The 19,994-nt window shown below is 35.7% G+C and overlaps 1 protein-coding gene across 1 annotated transcript in view; it reads left to right on the plus strand.

Annotated features, from left to right (window-relative positions):
• LOC109535267 (neuroligin-4, X-linked) overlaps window positions 1–19,994 on the plus strand; it is a gene marked incomplete at its 5' end in the record, with an annotated part of 206,712 nt that overhangs the window by 178,994 nt on the left and 7,724 nt on the right. The window contains 3 exon segments of the mRNA XM_019901156.2: window positions 2,764–2,929; window positions 2,987–3,473; window positions 8,879–9,155. Of these exon segments, the coding sequence (XP_019756715.1) occupies window positions 2,764–2,929; window positions 2,987–3,473; window positions 8,879–9,155 (930 nt within the window).

Consider the following 19,994-nt stretch of genomic DNA (forward strand, 5'->3'; position numbering starts at 1 on the left):
TCTTACAGCTTGAGCCTAAGTGTGTCGCAGGATACCCTCTAGGTGATAGTTCTTGATTACTTTTTGATAAATAATTCGTTCTTTTTGCGAAATAGAAGCACTATTTATCAATCTGTAATAAAAGACATGAGGAAATTATGTCTTTCTTAAAGACGAAAATTTTTGAGGCAAAATACCCAAAAAGAAGTTTGTAAAAAAATTTATCTGCATCAACAATATAGAACTTATCTCTATTATCCATGTCTAAATATATAGGTTTATAGCGTTCTGCGACGTTTTTCAGTTTCCATTTTTCATCTGTCTTGGGCATTCCATCAATGGTCTTCAAGCTCGCTGTTTGTCAGTTTCCTGTCGATCTATCCTCTTCAAATCTTTTGCGGTCTTCCCTCTCTTGGCTGCCCATTCACACCTGGCTTCGGGATTATGTGTTCTTACATTCTGTGTTGTGCGTTGTCGCCTGGACACTCTTTTCATAGCGCGCCAGAAATCATTTTCTTTTGCTTCTAGGCGTTTTTCGATCGCTTCGTTCAATGGTCACACTTCTATCCCGGAGGTGATTGTGCTTTTTACAGTCGCGTTAGAAATGAGATTGTTGTTCTGTTTGGTGAAGCTTCTGTCCCAAAGTGGTGCTTTTCAGATGGCGAGCGCATTTCTGTCCTGGCATTTTCGGTGTCGAATGGTCGCTCTTTTTGACTGATTTTGACTCAGAAATTTATTTTTTGTTTTTTGGTAAAATTTTTTCAGGGATCTCCCAGTTATATTTCGACTCAGATCGGTGAGGTACAGCATCCTGGTTACAAAGCTTTTGATCCTATGAAGCCTGGTGTTATCTTCATTTCTGAGTGTTTGTAGACACTCTTGATGGCTTGGTAGATCTAAATTTAAGTTCAGTTTCTCAAAATTGTCACGGAATTTTCTTAATAGAACATTTCCTTTGGCTTTTCCAGCTCCCCAGCTAAGAGATGGATTTATTGGTTGATTGCCATCTTTTTCTCAATAACTTGCGTTGGAGTGAATATTTGGTCCACCACTGATCGACCCGCACAAAATCCAGCTAGTTCTTCTGCTTCCATTTCTTGGTATTCTTTTTCTATCTTATTTTTCAAATTTTTTCCGTACATTGCATGTGATAATGCTTGTGATCACGATGCCCCGATAGTTTGCGCATCTAGACGTCTCCCATTTTTTGAATATAGCGCTCATTTGCGTTCCATTGCTTCCAAGAATGACGTGGGACCAAAAACACATTCTTCTTGCCTATTTCCAACGAGTAGTACTCGAAAGTATTCTGAAAAATCGAGTTTCTGAGCCTTTTAATTTTTTTCAATTTTCTGAGCTTCTGATTCCTTCGATAGAAGTCTTTATTCTTTGACACCTTTTTCTCATGCATCTTTTTTCTTTTCGCACATTTTCCTACTCTCCAGTGCTTGTGCCCCTCTATATTCTGATTGATCTTCTGGCTTTTTGAGTTCAAGTATTTTTATTTTTTCTCTCCTGTCATTTATTTACTGTCCTCATTCCACCGAAGCTATTTGTTCTGATTGCCCTTTTTGTAACTTCCTGATGTTTTTTCTCATTTTTCTTCGATCTCTTTTGGTATAACTTTCTTCTGCCCTGTTTTTCGAGGTTTTTCAGATTAAATCGTGACTCGTCATTATCTTCTCTATTCTTCGCTTCCTGTTTGATTGTCTGGAGTCTGATGTTTGATCTTAGTTAGATTTAATCTTAGTAAGCAATTCCAAATGTTCATTATACATCTTCCACCCTCAACTTTGTTTGCTGTTTCACTCCTACACAGTCTATCATGGATTTTAGGTTTCGTGTATTTTGAATCCCTGTGTGATTCTGAATCTCCTTGTGTTGACAGGAGCGATTTAATATTTTTGGTCGTTTTGCGGTCACATTGCGTCTTTCTCCGGTGTTTTTAGTTATTTCTCGATCTCTTCCATATTTTCCTATTCGCCTATTAAAATCTTCAAGAATGGCATATTTTTCTGCACTTTCTTTCCACTCCCTGTTCCCCGGTTGCTTCTTTAGGCACGCCGCTATGGAAATGATCGTGTTTTCCCAGGCAGAAATAAATAAATAAATGAACAACGGGCAAAGAAAAAAGTCGTCGAGAGGGCAAAAGAAAAAGCGGACACTTTTAATTGAATTAAAATTTAATTTGAATTCAGATCGGTCTAATGACACTCGGGCGTAATTGCAAACACTGAATAAATCCCTTGAAAAGATCCTCGTATTAATTATCCGCGACAGACGAATTGACACAAATAAATCGGGAAATTAATGAGTTGACAATGGGAACCAACAATTTGTTTCCGAAGTTCCACGTCGGTTTCTTTACAGAGTTCAGACAGGAATCGCTCTAAATTTAGTTGGGGAATCGTCACCTATAATACAAAGAAGTAGACTACACCGCGAATGCACAAAACAACTGATTTGCCTGGATAATTTAAAAAACCTTCGGAATAGTCGGCAGGCATAAAACCCCAACAAATCCCCAGAAAACAGGCATTTTAATGAGCCGAACCGAAACTGTGCCAACGAAATCCCGATACAAATTTTTAATTCACTCCGGCGAAACTAATTTTTCAATTTAAATGCGAACGCAACTTGAGTCTCTTTAATATCCTGTAAATTCTGAACAAACAGACCTCGAGTAATTGCGCGCCTCGGCTCCCGCTTTCTTAATAAACCACTTGACACCACCCTCCAACAGATTAGTGGTGAAGAGGAGTTTAATGCGATTTCCTCCCGAAGGTCTCTTCCAGAGAGTGATGCTGTTGAGTGGCACGGCACTGAGTTCCTGGGCGACCGTCCATAATCCCGATAGTTTGCGGTTGAGTGTTGGCAAGCAGATGGGCTGTTTGCCTCAAGATTCCAAAGCTACCGATGGAGCGGACATTGCTCCTTGCATGAGGTCCAGGTTAGTAACTTTTGGTTTGTTTAATTCCACAGACAAAAGGGGAATATTTGATTGCAGGCCGATTGAAGCCATTCAAGAGCTGCAACTGGATAGTGTGCGCTTCATGCCTCAAATCGCCCCAGCTCTTCCAGTCGACCCAGAGTCTTCGGATCCGGATTTTGCGATGGAGCATGCAAGCGACTCCTTCATAACTTGCGAAGTGATGCTGGGAATCACCACAACGGAAAGTTATGCAGACTTTAACGCCAACGATATCCAGTATGGGTTTGAGGAGGACCATCGGAACCGAGTGCTGCGGACTTACATCCGGAACACTTACGTGTACCATTTGAACGAGATTTTCAGTGCAGTGAGGAACGAGTACACGGACTGGGACAAGCCCATTCCGCATCCCATTAATATTCGGGACTCCACCATGGAGGCTCTAAGTGATGGGCACACAGTGGCGCCGGCTGTTCGGGTTGCTTTCCTCCATGCCCGGCGGGGTGCCAAGACGTACTTTTTCCATTTTGGGTACCAGACGAAAAACAGCGACTATCCCCAGGTATGAAAATGAAGAAGTATGGGTTTGGCTCGATTTTAACTGGAATTTGCGGACTTATTACTCAGATTTTGGTTTTATTTGGCAACGGTTCCAGTTCCGGATTGCTACTGGATTTTGCCTTGAAGGGCGACTGAAAATTATAAAATTTTACCTAAAGTTTTATCACTTTTTGTCAAACCTGTTACTGGGTGATTTTCATCAGTGAAAATCGTTAAAAGCTAAAACTCGCACTTTTACGCCATTTTAAAGATAAACATTTGTCTGATTACGGCTGCAAATGTCGATTTTCTCGAGAACTTTCCCCACTTGTGCTAACATTTGTAGATTTTTGTTTATATTAATGCATCACATTTGCACCGATTTGTGTTAAGTTTTCGCCATTTTATAGACAAATAATGGCCCTGATGCTGTTTTTGCACTTTTACGAAATATTTCCAGTTTCAAAGTTGCACTGTAAATTTTCCACCAGTTCAGTCGCCACGGCATTTTCGAAAAATTTTCAGTTCAAATTGCGATTGGTTATAAGTTGTACATACTTTCCTTACTGTGTTTCAATTTCAAATCAAAATCAATTCCTGGGCTTCAGTCATTCATTGTCTCTAATTATCAATTAAAATACGTTTTGGTGTCTTCCACCATCATCAGCTTTTATGTGTAGCGTTGTTGCTACTTTAAGCCTTGGCATATATTTGAAAATATATGCCAAGGCTTAAATGTAATTAAAGCTGTATGAAATCGACGAGTACCGATTTGCTCAAAAAGTTCTTTGATTTTTGCTAAATTTTACAACTCTGAAGATGGTAATTGTAAAAAAAAAGTTTTCGCCATTTACTAGGCAGATAATGGATCTACTGCTGTTGTAAATGTCGACTTTTCGAATAATTTTTCACACTTTTACGAATTTTCTCTAGTTTCAATTTTTCAATTCAATCTTCTTCATTTTATTTGTCTGGCATTAAAAAAAATTATTTCGAATTGCGCTTGGTTAAAAGATTGATCTCATTTATTTATTGATGATTGATTGATTGATTGTTGTTGACCTTACTTATTATTTTCTAGAAGAAAGGTTGCTTTGCTCTATGAGATCTCCGAGTACCTATTTGCTCAAAAAGTTTCTGGATTTTTGCTAAATTTTGCAACTGTGAAGCTGGTAATTGCAATATTTATTGCGTCAAGTTTGCACCGATTTATTTCAAGTTTTTACCATTTACTAGATAATAAAGGCTCTACTGCTGTTGTAAATGTCGATTTTTGGAATAATTTTTCACGCTTTTGCGAATTTTTTCCAGTTTCAATTTTTCAATTCAATTTCCCTTCATTTCATTTGTCGGATATTTAAAAAAAAAATATTTTGAATGGCATATAAAAGGTTGATCTTATAGATAATTTTATAGAAGAAACCTTGCTCTATGAGACTTGCAAATACCGTTTTGATCGAAAAGTTCCTCGATTTTTGCTAAATTTTACAACTCTGATGCTGCTTTTTAGCTATTTATTGTTTGAACGGATTAGTTCAACATTGCCTCACAAAAAATATTTTGCGTTTTACCCTATTTTGTAGACAAGAGACGACTATAATGCATATGTCGATTTGCAAAAGCAATTTCCACACTTTCGCTTATTTTTTTTTGTTTTCCCCGTTGCACCTACATTTTTTCTTTCGTTTGATTCGTCATACCGTTAAATTTGATTTTATTTCAAATCGCAATCGGTTAAAAACTTCGTATTTAGATCGTTTTCTAGAGCAAATATTGATCTCTTTGATGCCTCAAAATGCCGATTTGCTCAAAAACTGTGACAATTGGAGTGATGATTTCGATTCCATCTCCCATCTCCCCAGATTGGTTCAAAATTTTATCACATAAAATTGGTAAAAATCAAACATCAAGTCTTTTCCCCATTTAATGGACCAAAAACGGCTCTACTGATATTTTAAATGCCCATTTTTTCAAGCAATTTCCACACTTTTGCAAACTATTTTAAGTGTGCAAGTTACAGCTGTACATTTTGCACCATTTTATTTGTCGGGTGGCTGTCAAAACAGTTTCCTCTAAAGTTGCGGTTCGCTAAAAGGTTGCGTGAAAGGTAATTTTATAGAGGAAACTTTGCAAAGACCAATTTGCTACAAAAGTTTCTCGATTTTTGCTAGATTTTCGAAAAGTTGGTAAGTTTGTTTGCGAGTTTATTTTATTGCGTTGTTTATTTGGAATTTCTTTAAAATTTTATAACACAAAGGGGTTAACAATAAAAAATCAAGCTTTTTTACTATTTTATATCCAAGCAACAGCTTTACTGCTATCTGAAAAATTTTGAACATTTTTATAAATTTTTTTAACTTTGAAAGTTGCAACTGTTAATTTTTCTTCAATTGTGACTAGTGAAAAGGTTGACGATAGGTAATTTTCTAGAAGAACGCTTGCTACATGAGGTCGATTTTCTGAAACAATTTCCACACTTTTGCTCAATTTTTAACAGTGAAGGTTCCAACCGCAATTTGTCTATCATTTCATTGCTCAGTCCTTTTAACAATATTTTCATTTCAAATGGCAACTTGTTGGAAAAGATAGCTTGCAAGCCATTTTCTGGAGGAAAACTTACTCCGTGATGTTATCAAATACCGATTTTCACGAAAAATCCCTTGATTTTGCCGAAATTATAACAGGCGATTTTTAGTCCACCTCTCATAATTTTAACACCCAAAATTGTTAAAAAGCAAACAACTCACTTATTCGCCATTTTATGTACAAAAACTGACTTTATTACTACAGCAAATGTTTGTTTACTCTAACATTTTCGTCACTTTCGCAAGATTTTTCACAATGAAATTTGCGAATGCAAATTTTTCTTAATTTGCCAAAAATTGCCCTTTCAACCTGCGATTGGTTAAAAGGTTGGCCTGTAAGTCGTTTTCTAGAGAGAATCGAGCCGTATAAGACCCTTCAAATGCAGAATTGCTCAAAAATGTCCTCGATGTTTGGCAAATTTTACAATTGCAAGGTTTGTAATTGCGATTTTCCTTCAATGTCGTTTGAATACATTTTTTCAAACACTCCATTTCGCGAAGAACTGGAAGATTCACGTCTACGCTATGAAATAGCCATAACTTTACTGTACGCAGGTTGAACAAAAAAAAATATTAAGAATTTTTCCGATTTTTACCAACATTTTCAAATTTTAAAGTACGAATTGTTTTGTATCAATAAATACTGTGAAGAGATAGAAGATCACAAAGCTTAATGAAGAAAAATTGCCTCTATGTCGCCCTGAAATTAAGATTCAGGTGAAGGGTTTGATCAATTTTTATTAAAATTTTCCAGTTTGATGGTATAATTACAAATTTCCTTCCGTCTCGTTTGTACGGATTCTTCAAAAAATTCTTTTTAATAGCCCGAGCCTTGCCCTACAGATGCTCTAGAAGAGAAGTTATTCAAAAATTTGCTAGAATTGTGCCCACATTTTCCAAATTTCAAATTTATGCGTCAATACGAAGTCATGATGAAAAGTTTATGTTTGCACCCTTAAATGGAGAAACCTTGCCTCTATATGGCCTAAAAGTGGAAATTCAGTCAAGAGTTTTAGCGATTGAAGCCAACATTTTGCAATGGTGTAAAAAATGGGACTCTATTCTAAGAAGAACGAGGAGGTCCGTGCTTACGTTTTTCAATCGGAAAAACTTTGCTCTATGCTTTTAAAAGGGAATTTACTAAATACTTTTCTCGGTTTCTGCAAACATTTTTGACCAAACATTTTTTTAAGACATTTTCCAGATTTTTTCAAACATTTTCAAATGTGAAGACTATAATTCGCAAGATTATTTTCGATTATAATGATTCATTGCCAATCAAATTCACCCCACTCCATGAAGAAAATTTTGCTCTATCTGGCTTTGAAATGACGATTCAGTCAACAATTTTTAAAATTTTAAAAATTTCTTCCGAATAGTTTGCAAAGAAATATTTCTGCTGCTCAAGACTGAGTTGAGGTATCAGACTGATGTTCTCGTTGCTTTATGCAAAAACCCATGCTCTATCAGGTTGGGAAATGACGATTTACTCAAGAAATGTCTCGAGTTTTGCCAAAATTTTGAAATTTCAGTGTTGAAATGGAGTCCTTTCATCTTACGAAAAATTACTTACTGAAACTCGACTTATAGTGGCAATATCTTTGCTCTGCTTTTGCTTGCGTTTGATCTAAAATTTATTTGATGTTTCCTACATTTTGTCCTAAGTTTGTTCCACACCATTTGCAAATTTCTTTTAAAAATTCAGATTTGCAATTTTACTGAATGAGCAGACGATGTGCTAGACATTAGGACAAATCTGGATCGGAACTCCGAATTTGTACCAAATTCAGACAATTTGGAGATTTGCATTTTCCGACAGTCGAAAGTTTTTAAAAAATTTTCCTTCCGTTTGAAAATTATGTCGCTTAAGACTGGGGCGAGGTAAAGATCGATATTCACGGCATTAAAGAAAAAAAACTGTGCTCTCTGTGGCCTGCAAATAAAGATTCTACAAATAATTTTGTTAATTTTTGCCAGCATTTTCTAGATAAGATGTTTTACAAAAAAGACTGGTTAACTTGCTATTGGCGATTTAATGCCGATTTTTGGCCTTTGTAAGATTTGGTTGACTAATTGTGGACTCAAAATTCAGATACCAATTTAACTAAAGAAGCCTCTGGACCACGCATTGCTCTATTTGCTCTCTTAAAATTGACAAGTTTTTCTTACATGGTAGATGTCATTTTCCTTTTACCTCTGTTGCAAAGCGACTTTAAATTGGTAACTTGAGGATCAGACGTGTCCAAAGGCTAGTGTTGAAATTGCTCGATAACTGATACTTTTCTCGGTGCCGGCGACAGATTTTAATTTAATCTATAATTTCCTCAACTTTTTGACAATTTTTTAAGTGTGAAAGACGCAATTGGAGCTTTTCTTCATCGGTTTTGTGAGCTTTTTGCAACAAACTAGAATTCACGCCATTTGATAGAGGCAACTTTGCTTCAGTTGCTCTGGAAATGTTAATTGGCGCAAGAACCTATACGATTTTAATCGTCTAATAAAGAATTTTTCCCTATATTAAAAAAAAATAAATAAAAATATTTGCGTTATTTTGCAGCAAAAGCTTTGCTCTATCGAAGAGGGAACCATTAGCGCTCTGGATGGAGCCAGAAAACACGTTTATCTTGTGAAACATTAATGATAATCGATTGTAAACTTTGATTGTTGAATTTTGTCCTGCGTTTTTAGCAATTTTATATATATAATTTCTATCGCAAAATTGTGAAGTTCGATGGCTTTTTGCAATTACCATTCGTCTCTAAATCTAGCAAAAACTCACCCAATTTACCTTTCAACAATTAACAAAAATCTATACATTTTAACCAACTTTTCTGGTTCTTAGCGCCTAGGCAGCGTGAGGGGCGAAGACTTAACTTACATATTGGGGCTGCCGCTTGTAGGAGGACTTCCCTACTTTCCTCAGAACTACTCGAAGCAAGATATGGGCGTGTCCGAAGCGCTGCTGAACTTTGTGAGCAATTTTGCTAAGAGCGGCGACCCGAACGCTCCTGGCATCCACAAAGAGGCACCCGATTATGGTACCCCTAGGGAGAAAACTCGCTATCGAGGCCTGACTTGGGACCCGTATGAGATCGGTACTCAGTACTATCTGAGCATAAGTAAGTGTTGAGATTTTTTCCAGTCAATTTCACAATCAATGTAAAATGGGCCCCATTTTACAGCTTTTTAGAGAAATTATGTTTAAGGAAAGTGTTTTGACTGGTAAACAAACTTTTGCCTTTGTCAATGTTCAAAATTCATTGAAGGTTGAGCTCAAAACTTTTACTGTTTTTTAATGAATATTTTCATACATAGATACATCTTCAATTTGGCCCAAACGAGAATCGGTCAAATAGAGAAAAAACATACAAATAAACAAGCAGCAAACTAAACATTCGCAGGAATTTTTGTTACTTTTTCAATGTTCCCCGGATTTGGGCCATTAAATCTCCAAATCCAGTTGATTCCCATTGAAGTAGATGAACCAGAAAAGTCGTCAACGGAATTAGAAAAAAGGGCGGCTTAACCGAATGCCGAAAACCCAATTAAAAGTTTCCCAATTTCCAGATAACCCCAGCTCCCCCCTATTTCTTCACTATATTCATAATCTCTTAATTGCGTTTGCTGTACATTGCCATCAATAAATCAAAAGCAGTGGCGCTACCGCAAAATACTCCGCAATGTGGCTGGTTTCTTAAGAAAAATCGCTATAAATAATGCGATTTAATGGACCCCTTTGCAGGTTTTCTAATCAAAAGTGCCACAAAATCGGCAACGCGGCAATTAGATGAATTGTAAACAAGCACACAAAAGGGTTGCAAATCGTCGCCGCCAAATAAATTTGAATTTTTCTAATGCGGAAATTGCCCGCACGCAACATTTAAAAACGACTTTTTCAAACGCGACCCTAATTTGTCGACTTTCCGGCGAATTTCACTGGGTTTTGCCAAAACGGGCTTTATTGCGCGAAAAATGCAACCGAATCACACTGCACTAAATGGCTTCTGAATTTGTGATTGTGCCTGGTATGGGGCACTCGGTAAAAATTCGTTTTTTGGATCTACTAAACACTCAATTATTTTGCAGAATTTTTGCAACAAATTTTCCATTTGCGGACTAAAATTGCAAGTCCGACTTCGACGCCAATTTTTAGACAACACCTGCTCTTTTGTATTGTGAATTTGTCTTTATAACAATATATTATTTTAATTTCAAAGACTGAAATTGCAGTGTTTGTTTAATCTCAAAATCCTCAAACGTTTTTTAACCGGGACTTTTACGCCATCCTATAGACAAAGGGTTATTCTATTGATATTAGACAATTTGATTTTCTCATGCGTTTTCCCGACTTGTGCAAAATTATTGTTAATTATTTGTCGATTGCTGCTGTAAATTTTTCTGAATTTCATTTGCCAGGGCGTTTCCAAACCCCTCTTAAAATCGTAACTTTTGAGCTATTTTATAGGGAAATGATGCTTTATAATTCCTGCAATTTGCGAGAAAATTTCCCGGATTTTTGCCAAACTTTACGACTGTGAAGCTTGTAATTGCGGTTAATACTTTTTTCGTTTCTGCGGATTGTTCCAACATTTAAATGCGAGATTTGCTCCATTTTATAAACAAAAGGCAAACATGGTTCAATTGCTTTTATAAATGTCGACGCGCTTATGAATTTTCCACACTTTCGATTAAATTTTCATACTTGAAAGTTGTAATTGCTATTTTTCTTCCCCTTCATTTGTCAGGGAGTTTTCAAAGTGTCCTTATTTAAAATTATGAATAGTTAAACTGTGCAGCTCTGAACCGTTTTCTAGAAAAATCTCATATGCCAATTTGCTCACAAATTTCTTGAATTTATTATCAAGATCCTTCAAAATCTCTTGATTGAGAATAGATGGAGGGTTCATCTTTACGCTCTATAGAAGAGGCAAGTTTCTGGCTTCGGAAATGGCGAGTTAGAAGATCGGATTCACACCATTTAATGAAAAATGCTTGGCTAAACATACATGGTCTGGAAATGAAGATTTACTAAAGATTTTTTTCCAAAATTGTCAAGTTTCATTGTTATTACATTTTTAAGTTGGAAAAATTTGAGCTCAAGAGTGGCTAGAGCTAGATGGTTCATGTGACACATTTCAAATTTTTCAATATTTCAACAAATTTCCAAACATTTTCAAATTTAAGTAAAGCTTATTAAATTCTTTATCCGTTTGCAAAAATTATTTTGTTTAAATTTGTACTCAAAATTAAAAATGGTTTAATTAATAGCAAACATTCTGCTCTAAGCAGATTGCAGAAAAGGATTTACTCAATCATTTTCTCGAATTTTACCCCCAAAAAGTCCCATTTTTCGTTCATTGAATTTGTAAGATTCTCTTTTAAAATATTCTTAAGTTCTTAATTCTTAAAAAGTTTCTTAAGGAAAGTCCCAAAATTTTAGAGTTTGAGTCAAAATTTCTTCCACCTTGCTTGCACGGATAAAAGAATGTTTAACTCCAGATTGATAAGAGTTAGAAGGTTGAGATAAACACTATTTAATTGCAAAATTTTGATTCTCTTTTGAGACAGTGTAATTACAACATGTACAGTGTAATTACAATCTAGAAAGTACTCCACTAATGTGGAAAATTTCATTAAAAAAGTCACTACTTCTCCCTGAATCGGGAGCCATCGTGAATCTTTGCTAAGCATCGAGCAACAAATATCAACAGCTGAAAAAATCGTAACACTAAATCCACAAACAATGGAAACATGTGCCGACTAGCAACGGAAAGAGAATAAGTGACTTTATTACTGCCAAAAATCTCAACAAAACGCCAAATGTTTCTTATTTTTGACGAATTTTCTATTCGAATTTTCTTCTGCTGGACCAGACCGCAAGCAAACATGCCCAGCTTTAATCCTTTGGGCAAAAGTACACGCTATGGCCTGTAACCGGGAAAATTTTGCTTAAAAACACTTTCTCTCCCACGCTATTGAGAAATGTTCCACCTTTGCTCCGTGTAAAACCGCACTTTTAACTCGAGGTTGAGAAGAGTTTGAAAGTTGATCCTTAACGGCAAAAATGTTGCTCTAAGGCAAGTATAGAAGAGAAAATATTCAATTATGTTCCCGAATTTTGCCCGAATCTTTTAAAATTAAAAAATTGTCATTGTTCTTTTATGGAATTTGTAAGATTTATTTTACAACTGTTTCACTAAAGACTGAAACGGGTTATAAAGTTGGTATTCACACCGTTTAATCATAAAACCTTCGCTTTATCTGGTCGGAAAATTATTTAAATTTTTAACTCAACATTTATTATTTTTTTCTGCCTTCTTTGCATTTTCTTTAAATTTTAACTCAAGATTGAGAAGAGTTACAAAGTTGATCTTGAACTTTTGCTACAAGCAAAGTGTAGAAGAAAATTTCCTCAATTATTTTCGCTAATTCTCTCAACATTTTCTAATTGGAAAATTCGAATTGAGCATTTTCCTCTAATTTCATTTGATGGATTTCTTTCTCTCTGGTGAAAGTATTTCATGAAACGTCGATTGGGTTTAGAAATCAAGTTTTATTAACAATCTTTTCTCAACATTTTTAATGTGCGCGAACTTTATTTTGAGAAGAGTTCAAACGTTGACATTCACGATATTTAATACCAAAAAATTTGCTCTAAGCAGAGTGTAGAAGAGGATTTTGAACTCAAATTTGAAGACGGTGATTCTGATTTTCTTTTCATCTCATTTGTCAGATTTATTCCGTAGACTTAAACGACTCAGAACATTCACATTTCCATCATTCCAGAAAGAAAATGTGCCTTTCGTAGGGCCTGGCAAGAAAATGTATTGAAAACGTTTTTCGCTCTTTGCAGATCAAAAACGTTTGATGTTTAGCAAATTTTGCAAATGCAAAACAGTTTTTCTTTCATCAAAATACAATTTCCAATTCCACTTGTAGCTACCAGGAGTAGGCAATTAAGGCCGTTCGAAACTAATTAAGGCTCTTACGATGGATATTGCAAAAGATGGAAAATTTCCCGATTCTTTTAGCGAGTTTTTCGCGAACAAAGTCAATCCCATCCGTCTTTCGTTTCCAGTTTCCACTTTATTCACGTACGGAGCTCGAGCTGCAATACTTTAAACCCTCCGTCGTTTTGCTAAAGAATACAAAACTTAAAGTCGATCAAATTCGCTGCCGAGTAAAACTTTGCCGCCCTAGTGAAACTAAATCGATTGGATTCTATATTATTAGCGCGTTAGTCTGGAAATTTTCCATTGGTTTTGTTCCGATTTAGTTGGCTAAACATTGTCACGGTTGAGCAATTTACATGCAGCTCTTCGCAGTGCATTAATTGACCGCACCTGGTAGACTGCACCTGTGGTTCAAATCCATCTTGGCTGCCATGGCTACTGCCAGATTCCACCAATCAAGTGCATGGGAATTGGCGGTAATGACTAGCTGGTGTTACGAGGGATGTTCATAACTTATTAGTTCCTAGATCATTTCCATCAACTGGAACTGTTATTAAATTGTTCTGCCACTGATAAAGTCGATAAAACCTCTTGAAGGAAACGAGCGCAAAGGTTGGCCCAAGACCTGAACACGCTGATTATAATTCTCAATGAAGGCTTAATCCGCCCATCTCCGCCTCCTCATTCCCTTAGCGCAACGAACTTTTGAATGATTAACTAAGCAGGTAACGGGAATTTTAGAAATAGTTGGGAATCCGCAGTTTCCACCTGCCTCTAACCAATTAACGAGCCCGGTTAAAACGCTAATTTATTGTTTTTGTTCTTCGGCGTCAGTTTTTAGCTCATTTGCGATTCCTCAGTTACTTTAGAAGTGAAGTAGTTGGCAAGTTGTTAAGGGTGAAGGTGAATTGGGAGTAAATGCCGCAGTTATTTACTGAACAGTTTGAACGGGTGAAGAGTTTTAATTGTTCGTCTGCTTGTTTGTGTGAACAAGTGTCCGAGAGATTGGGACATTGTGGAACCTCTCAGAAGGGGGTCCTGATCCCGACGTCCTCATAAGTTTGAGCAGATAACAGCATTTTTCTCCTTCTCCAACTCGGGAATTAATTGGCGATAATGTGCAGGCAGTCATTTCCAGTAAAACCGATATCAGACGACGAGAATAGGCCAAGCCAGTGTAATCCGTTCCCAATTGCGAGTAAGATGGGGCGGTAATTCGAGGCCAGGGTTTATCAATGTTCCAACTGAACAGGCCCCGGCTTTGGAGAAATTTAATTTACTGTCCTTGTCCATGATTTATCGTTCGTCTGCCTTAATGTTGCTGGTTTATTTGGCTTCGCGGCCTCCTCTCAGCCAACAGTTGATTTGCGTAATGAGTAAAAATGCCTGTTCTTTGTTTGCTGCTTTCAGGCGTTCTGGCAAAATTCCATTAGCGCCTGATTGTATGCTCATTTTTTCAGGTTTGTTCATTTCGCCTGTACAGGTTGATTCAATTTTTATGTCTTTTAATTACATGCTTTTTGGAGGAGCGCTGAAGGACTTTAGAACAAATGTAAACAACGTCAGTTTCGGGGTTTAATTTCAAAATTGAAAAACGTGTGCGGCCTAAACATTTGCGTTCTTTATAGGGAACAGGCAAAGCGGTTGTTTGAGCGCGGAACAATTTCAGTTTATTCCAACTGCATACAAAATTATGCTCTGCTGGAAGTCAGCAACATTCAAATGTGCTCTAGAAGCTTTCAACAACCACGTAGAAAATTGGGCTGTGGAAAACTTAAAACGTGTAACAATGTCGAACATGCATAAACGTTTCCCTGTTTGGGGAAACTGACTAAATCTATCAAATTCATAACTTAATGCTTTAGTGATGAAAGATACGAAGGAACAGGCTATTTTGGAAGTGTCAAGACCGTGGAAGTTTTGGAGGTTTCTGCTAAATGTTGCGCAGTATGAACAAAATCAACCCAAATCGTGGTGAAAATAATATTTATAGAAGTAGATGTGAGTAGTTCTGACTATCTTAGTGATGAAAAGGAAATGCTCAAAGGCATTGAAGCGCTCAGTATTTAAACACTGAACCAAAGTATGTGTAATGTGCTGATATGGCAAAGCGAGTTTACAGCCAATTTTTAAAAAAATTGTAAAAAACTGTTGAAAATTGCTGTGATCATGGCACCAGCAGGATTAATGGATCTTTTGCATACCTATCCGAAAATTGCGGTATTCGCCAATTTGTTTGTTGAGGGCTCAATTATTGAGCCAAAGTAGCAAACTTGCGCCAACGCCAAATCGCAACTTTTTAACTCGATTTTCAAAAATTTGCTGCAATCTCGCCAAAATAGGAGCTAAACTCAAACTCACCAAGTTCATAGTTTCAGTTTTACCCTATCCAATCGCATGAACAGCAATATTCTAGTACAAACCGACACAGTAAGGCGAGTTTGAAATTTAAATTTTGAAAATTTGTGAAATGTATACAAATTGCTAGAAAAATTCCAGTTGCAGATAAAATCTTTAGAGCAAAGTTCTTTGTCGATTACTCTAAGTCGTCCAGAAAAAAGTCATTGAACCAAATCCTGAAGCAGAAAAGCAAACTTGCCGCAAATTTTTGAAAATAAAAAAATGTTTAATCAATACATTGGATGAAAATAGCACTTGCCGAGTTAATGAAAATCACTTTTCTTCGTCTAAAGGCGTCGACAGCTACGCTCTGAAAAAATCACTGATCATAAATTTATTTTTGAATCAAAGCCTTCTAAATATGCTAATGCAGAAGAGCAAGTTTGCAAGTATATTTATGAAAATTTGTTCTAAGTCAGCTAGAATTCAAAGGGAAAAAATTTAATTTTTCAGGTGGGTAGAACGCATTTTCTTCTCTAGAATGAATTCGGAATGTCATACTTTGGTCTCTTTAATGTGCTAATATAGAAAATCGAAGCGCAGCCAATTTTTTGAAAAAAGTTTGAAAATTGTTTAAAATTGTTGTGAACATGACACTCACAGGATTAATAAAACATCTTATTCCAAAGTGTATCCGAAAACTACGGTCTCCTCCAATTTGTTGCTGAGGAAGTAATTACTAAGCAAAAGTAGCAAAAATGCGCCAAAGCAAAATCGCTACTTTCTGACTCGATGTTTACAAATTTGCCAGAATTTAGACAAAAGTGCAATTAACGGAAACCTTGCCGAATTCATAAATTCAACCTTCCTCTATTTAATAGCGTTAAGAGCTGTGCTATGGTGTATTTAATTCCCGAGAAATAAATATTTGAACAACACCTGCAAAATGGTCTGGTACAGAAAAGCAAGTTTGAAGTCAACATTTTGAAAATCCGCAAAAAAAATCAAATTTGCTCTCAAAATTTAAGTTGCAGTTATCATTCAGAAAAAAGTTATTGAATAAAATTCTGCTGACACAAAAAGAAACAACTGAAAAAACCAAATTTCAAAGCCAAAAATATTTAACCAAAGAACGGTGAAAACAAAACTTACCAGGTCAATCGCATTATTATTATTAGCATTATCCCATATCTAAGGGCATCAACTGCTATGCTCTGAGAAAACTCGTTGAAGAAGAATTACTTTTAAATGAAAGGATTTTCTGTATCTATGTTATATTCTGGTACAGAACAGCGAGATTGCGAGATTAAAGATTAGTCGAAAATTTGCAAAAATTAGCGCTTAAATTAAAATTTGTCGTGATGATTGCGTACATTTTTTTCTTTTCAATGAAGTAAAAAAGTACGCCCTAAAGTAATACGCCGATGAGCAATTAAGAGTTGAACCAAAATCTGCCAAATGTGATTTTTAAGCGACAGTTCTAAGAAAATATGTGAAAAATTGCCCATAATTAATGAAAACAGAGGAAAAAGGGAAAAACACCTTCTTGTATTCGATGACGTTAAAAACTGCAATCGGTAGCCTGTAGGCGATCAGGAATCAATTACTGAAACAAATGTAAAAAAACGTGAATTTCTTCTGGGTATAATTAAGAAATCAGCCAAAAGCGTAAGGCCTAATCTTGCGTTCTGTACGGGGAACCGGTATAGGATTTGGATGAGCTGGACAAAAAACTGTTTTACTCAAACTGCATGTAAAACTATGCTCAGTTGGAGGTCTTACGACAGTTAGGAGGCTGAAAAAAAACTATTTTCGACCTCAACCCATATCAAAATTTTCTCTAAACACTTTCAAAAACCACATTTGAAGTTGTGTTCTTGAAAAATGAAATTAATAACAATTTGAAAAGTGCGTAAGATTTCCTTCTTTGGAGAGACTTACTAAACCAAAAAATCTGAACATAATTTACGCACGAAATCCACATCGTTTTTTTGTTACAAGCAAATTGGTTGTTCTGAGCTGCTGAAGCTATACTGAAGGTTAATATTAAGGCTTTGGAGGTGAAGGATACGGAGGAAAAGGCTGTTTTGGAAGTGTAAAGGCCCAGAAAGTTTTGAAGTTCTTTGCTGAATTTTTGGCGATCCACCAAAAATCCACCAACATCGAGACAAAAATAATTCTTAGATAATTAGAAGTCAGTTGTTCTGGCTATCTAATTACTTAAGAGGCAACGCTCAAAGCCATTTAATGCCTCAGGATTAAATAATTGAACCAAAGTATGTTTAATGTGTTGATATAGAAAACCGAGTTTGCAGCCAATTTTTTGAAAAATTGTTCAAGAGTGTTGAAAATTTCTGTGAACATGGCACTAACAGGATTAATACATCTTTTGCGTATCCGAAAACCACGGTATCCGCCAATTTGTTGTTGAGGACTTAATTATTGGACCAAAGAAGCGAAAGTGCGCCAACGCCAAATCGCAACTTTGGAACTCAATTTTCAAATATTTGCTGGTCAAAAACTGGCCAAAATAGCAACTAAACTCAAACTTGCCAAATTCATAGCTTCAGTTTTCCTCTATCCAATCACATGAAGAGCAATGCTCAAGTAGATTTAATCGATGAGTGCTCATATTTCAAAAAAGTTTACAAAATTCTGTTGTGTTTTAAAATGTTTTAAAATGTTTTAAATTTCTCAAAAATTAATGAAAATTGTCACTAAAATTACAGTTGCAGTTACTAATTTGAGCAAGCTTATTCTATAACCAATTACCTAATGAACAAAATATTAAAAATGCGCCACCGCAAAATCGCAACTTTCTAACCCGATGTTTACAAATTTGCTAGTAGGGCTGAAAAGGGTAAGTTTTACTTTAAAACTTGCCGAATTCATAGAGCCCACCTTCCTCTATCTACCAGTATTAAGAACGATGCCATACAGCATTTAATCCCTGAGAAATAGATTTTTGAAGAAAAAATTTGCAAAATGGACTAATACAGAAAAGGAAGTTTCAAGTCCACGTTTTGGAAATCCGCAAAAAAAATTATCAAAATTGCTATCAAAATGCAAGTTGCAGTTACAATTAACACTAATTTTCTCAGTCGAATGCTCTAAGTGGTTGAGAAAAAAGTTATAGAACAAAATTCTGCTAGTTTCAAAAAAGCAACTGAAAAAACAGCAAAATTTTTTAACAACTATTTTTTAGTTACTTAAAAAGAAATGCTAGAAATTAACGAAAGGAGGGATCAAAATAATATATATCAAAATGGGGCCAAGTTTTCCCTATCTAATAGCGTGAACACTTAGACTCTAGTCTATTTAATTGTCAAGGAGTAAATGTTGAAAAATTGCTTGCTAAATCTGCTAATAGAGGAAAGCGAGTTGAAGCCAAAATTTTGAAAATTTGGAAAAAATTAATCAAAAATGCTTTCAAAATGAAAGTTGTGGATACAGTTGAGCGCAATTTTCCCTGCTGAATGCTCTAAGTCGTCTAGAATTTCTACCAGAACAATTGAGATGGTGCAAAGTTTGGGTCTCTTTAGTCTTAGTTTACACCCGCTGCAACGTATACTCGCTACAAATAAAGTGAATTTTTGCAACAAGTATGTGGATCAACTAAAGTAAAATTTGTGCAAAATCACCAACATTCGGAAAAAAAATGTAAAACTTTGTTAACTTTTTTTAGGGGTTAATATACAGGGTTATTCACGCTATACGGCACGGACGTTTGCGGCTAAACCGTTTGTTTTTTGCAAACTATTATTTGATGAATCCACAGACGCCTATCGGGTGCACATTTTAGAAATATTTTTGTAACGTACAGAGTGTCGCAAAATCTCTAAAAGTATCAAAGTTGTGTTTTTCTAAATGAAATACCATATATATTATTGCATTTTTGGATTCTCTGAGCATTGTGCACAGAACGCCTATTTGACGTATTTTGTAAAAAGGCAAAAACTTAGCTATTAACGTCTTAATACCATTCGATAAGTAATTAAAAATTGCATTTCCTGGTATGTTAAAAAATATGGGGTTGTATTAATCAAGTTAGAGCCAATTAAAGTTCTTATTTGGTTAGTTTAAATTTGTGGATATAAAATGTTATATCTTGTTACACTTCACTATAAATTACGCTTACATGACTTAAATACTTATAAAGTATTTGACACGTGAAAATTAGACTAGATTTTGATTAAATTCGTATTATTTAAAAAACCTTAAAATTTAAGCATTGTAAACCTTATTAAAACAGACACTTATTTCGTTCAGCAAATCCAAAAATGCAATAATATACAGGACATTCCATGTAAAAAAACGCAACTTTGATTGATCTAACCTTTAGAGCCTTTGGGACACCCTGTACATTACAAAAATATTTTTAAAATGTGCGCTCGGTAGGCGTCGGACAATTCATGAAATAATATATTTTTTTAATCAAACGGTTTAGCCGCAAACTTCCGTGCCGTATAGCGTGAATAACCTTGTATAGCCGAGGAATTAAACAGACCTGGGCTTTCTCGTCAATATGTTAGTAGCTACCGTAATTGCCTCATCATTTTTCTATTGAATTTTTATTGCTTTACTACTAACAATCATACAATTATTTTTATTTATCAGTCGCGTATCTTTGAAATCCCTCTACGTTTCTGTGTGGCATAATGGCAC

This window comes from Dendroctonus ponderosae, unplaced genomic scaffold (genome assembly GCF_020466585.1).
Source record: "Dendroctonus ponderosae isolate FM_Combo_2020 unplaced genomic scaffold, Dpon_F_20191213v2 Dpon_F_20191213_10, whole genome shotgun sequence".
NCBI lineage: Eukaryota > Metazoa > Arthropoda > Insecta > Coleoptera > Curculionidae > Dendroctonus > Dendroctonus ponderosae.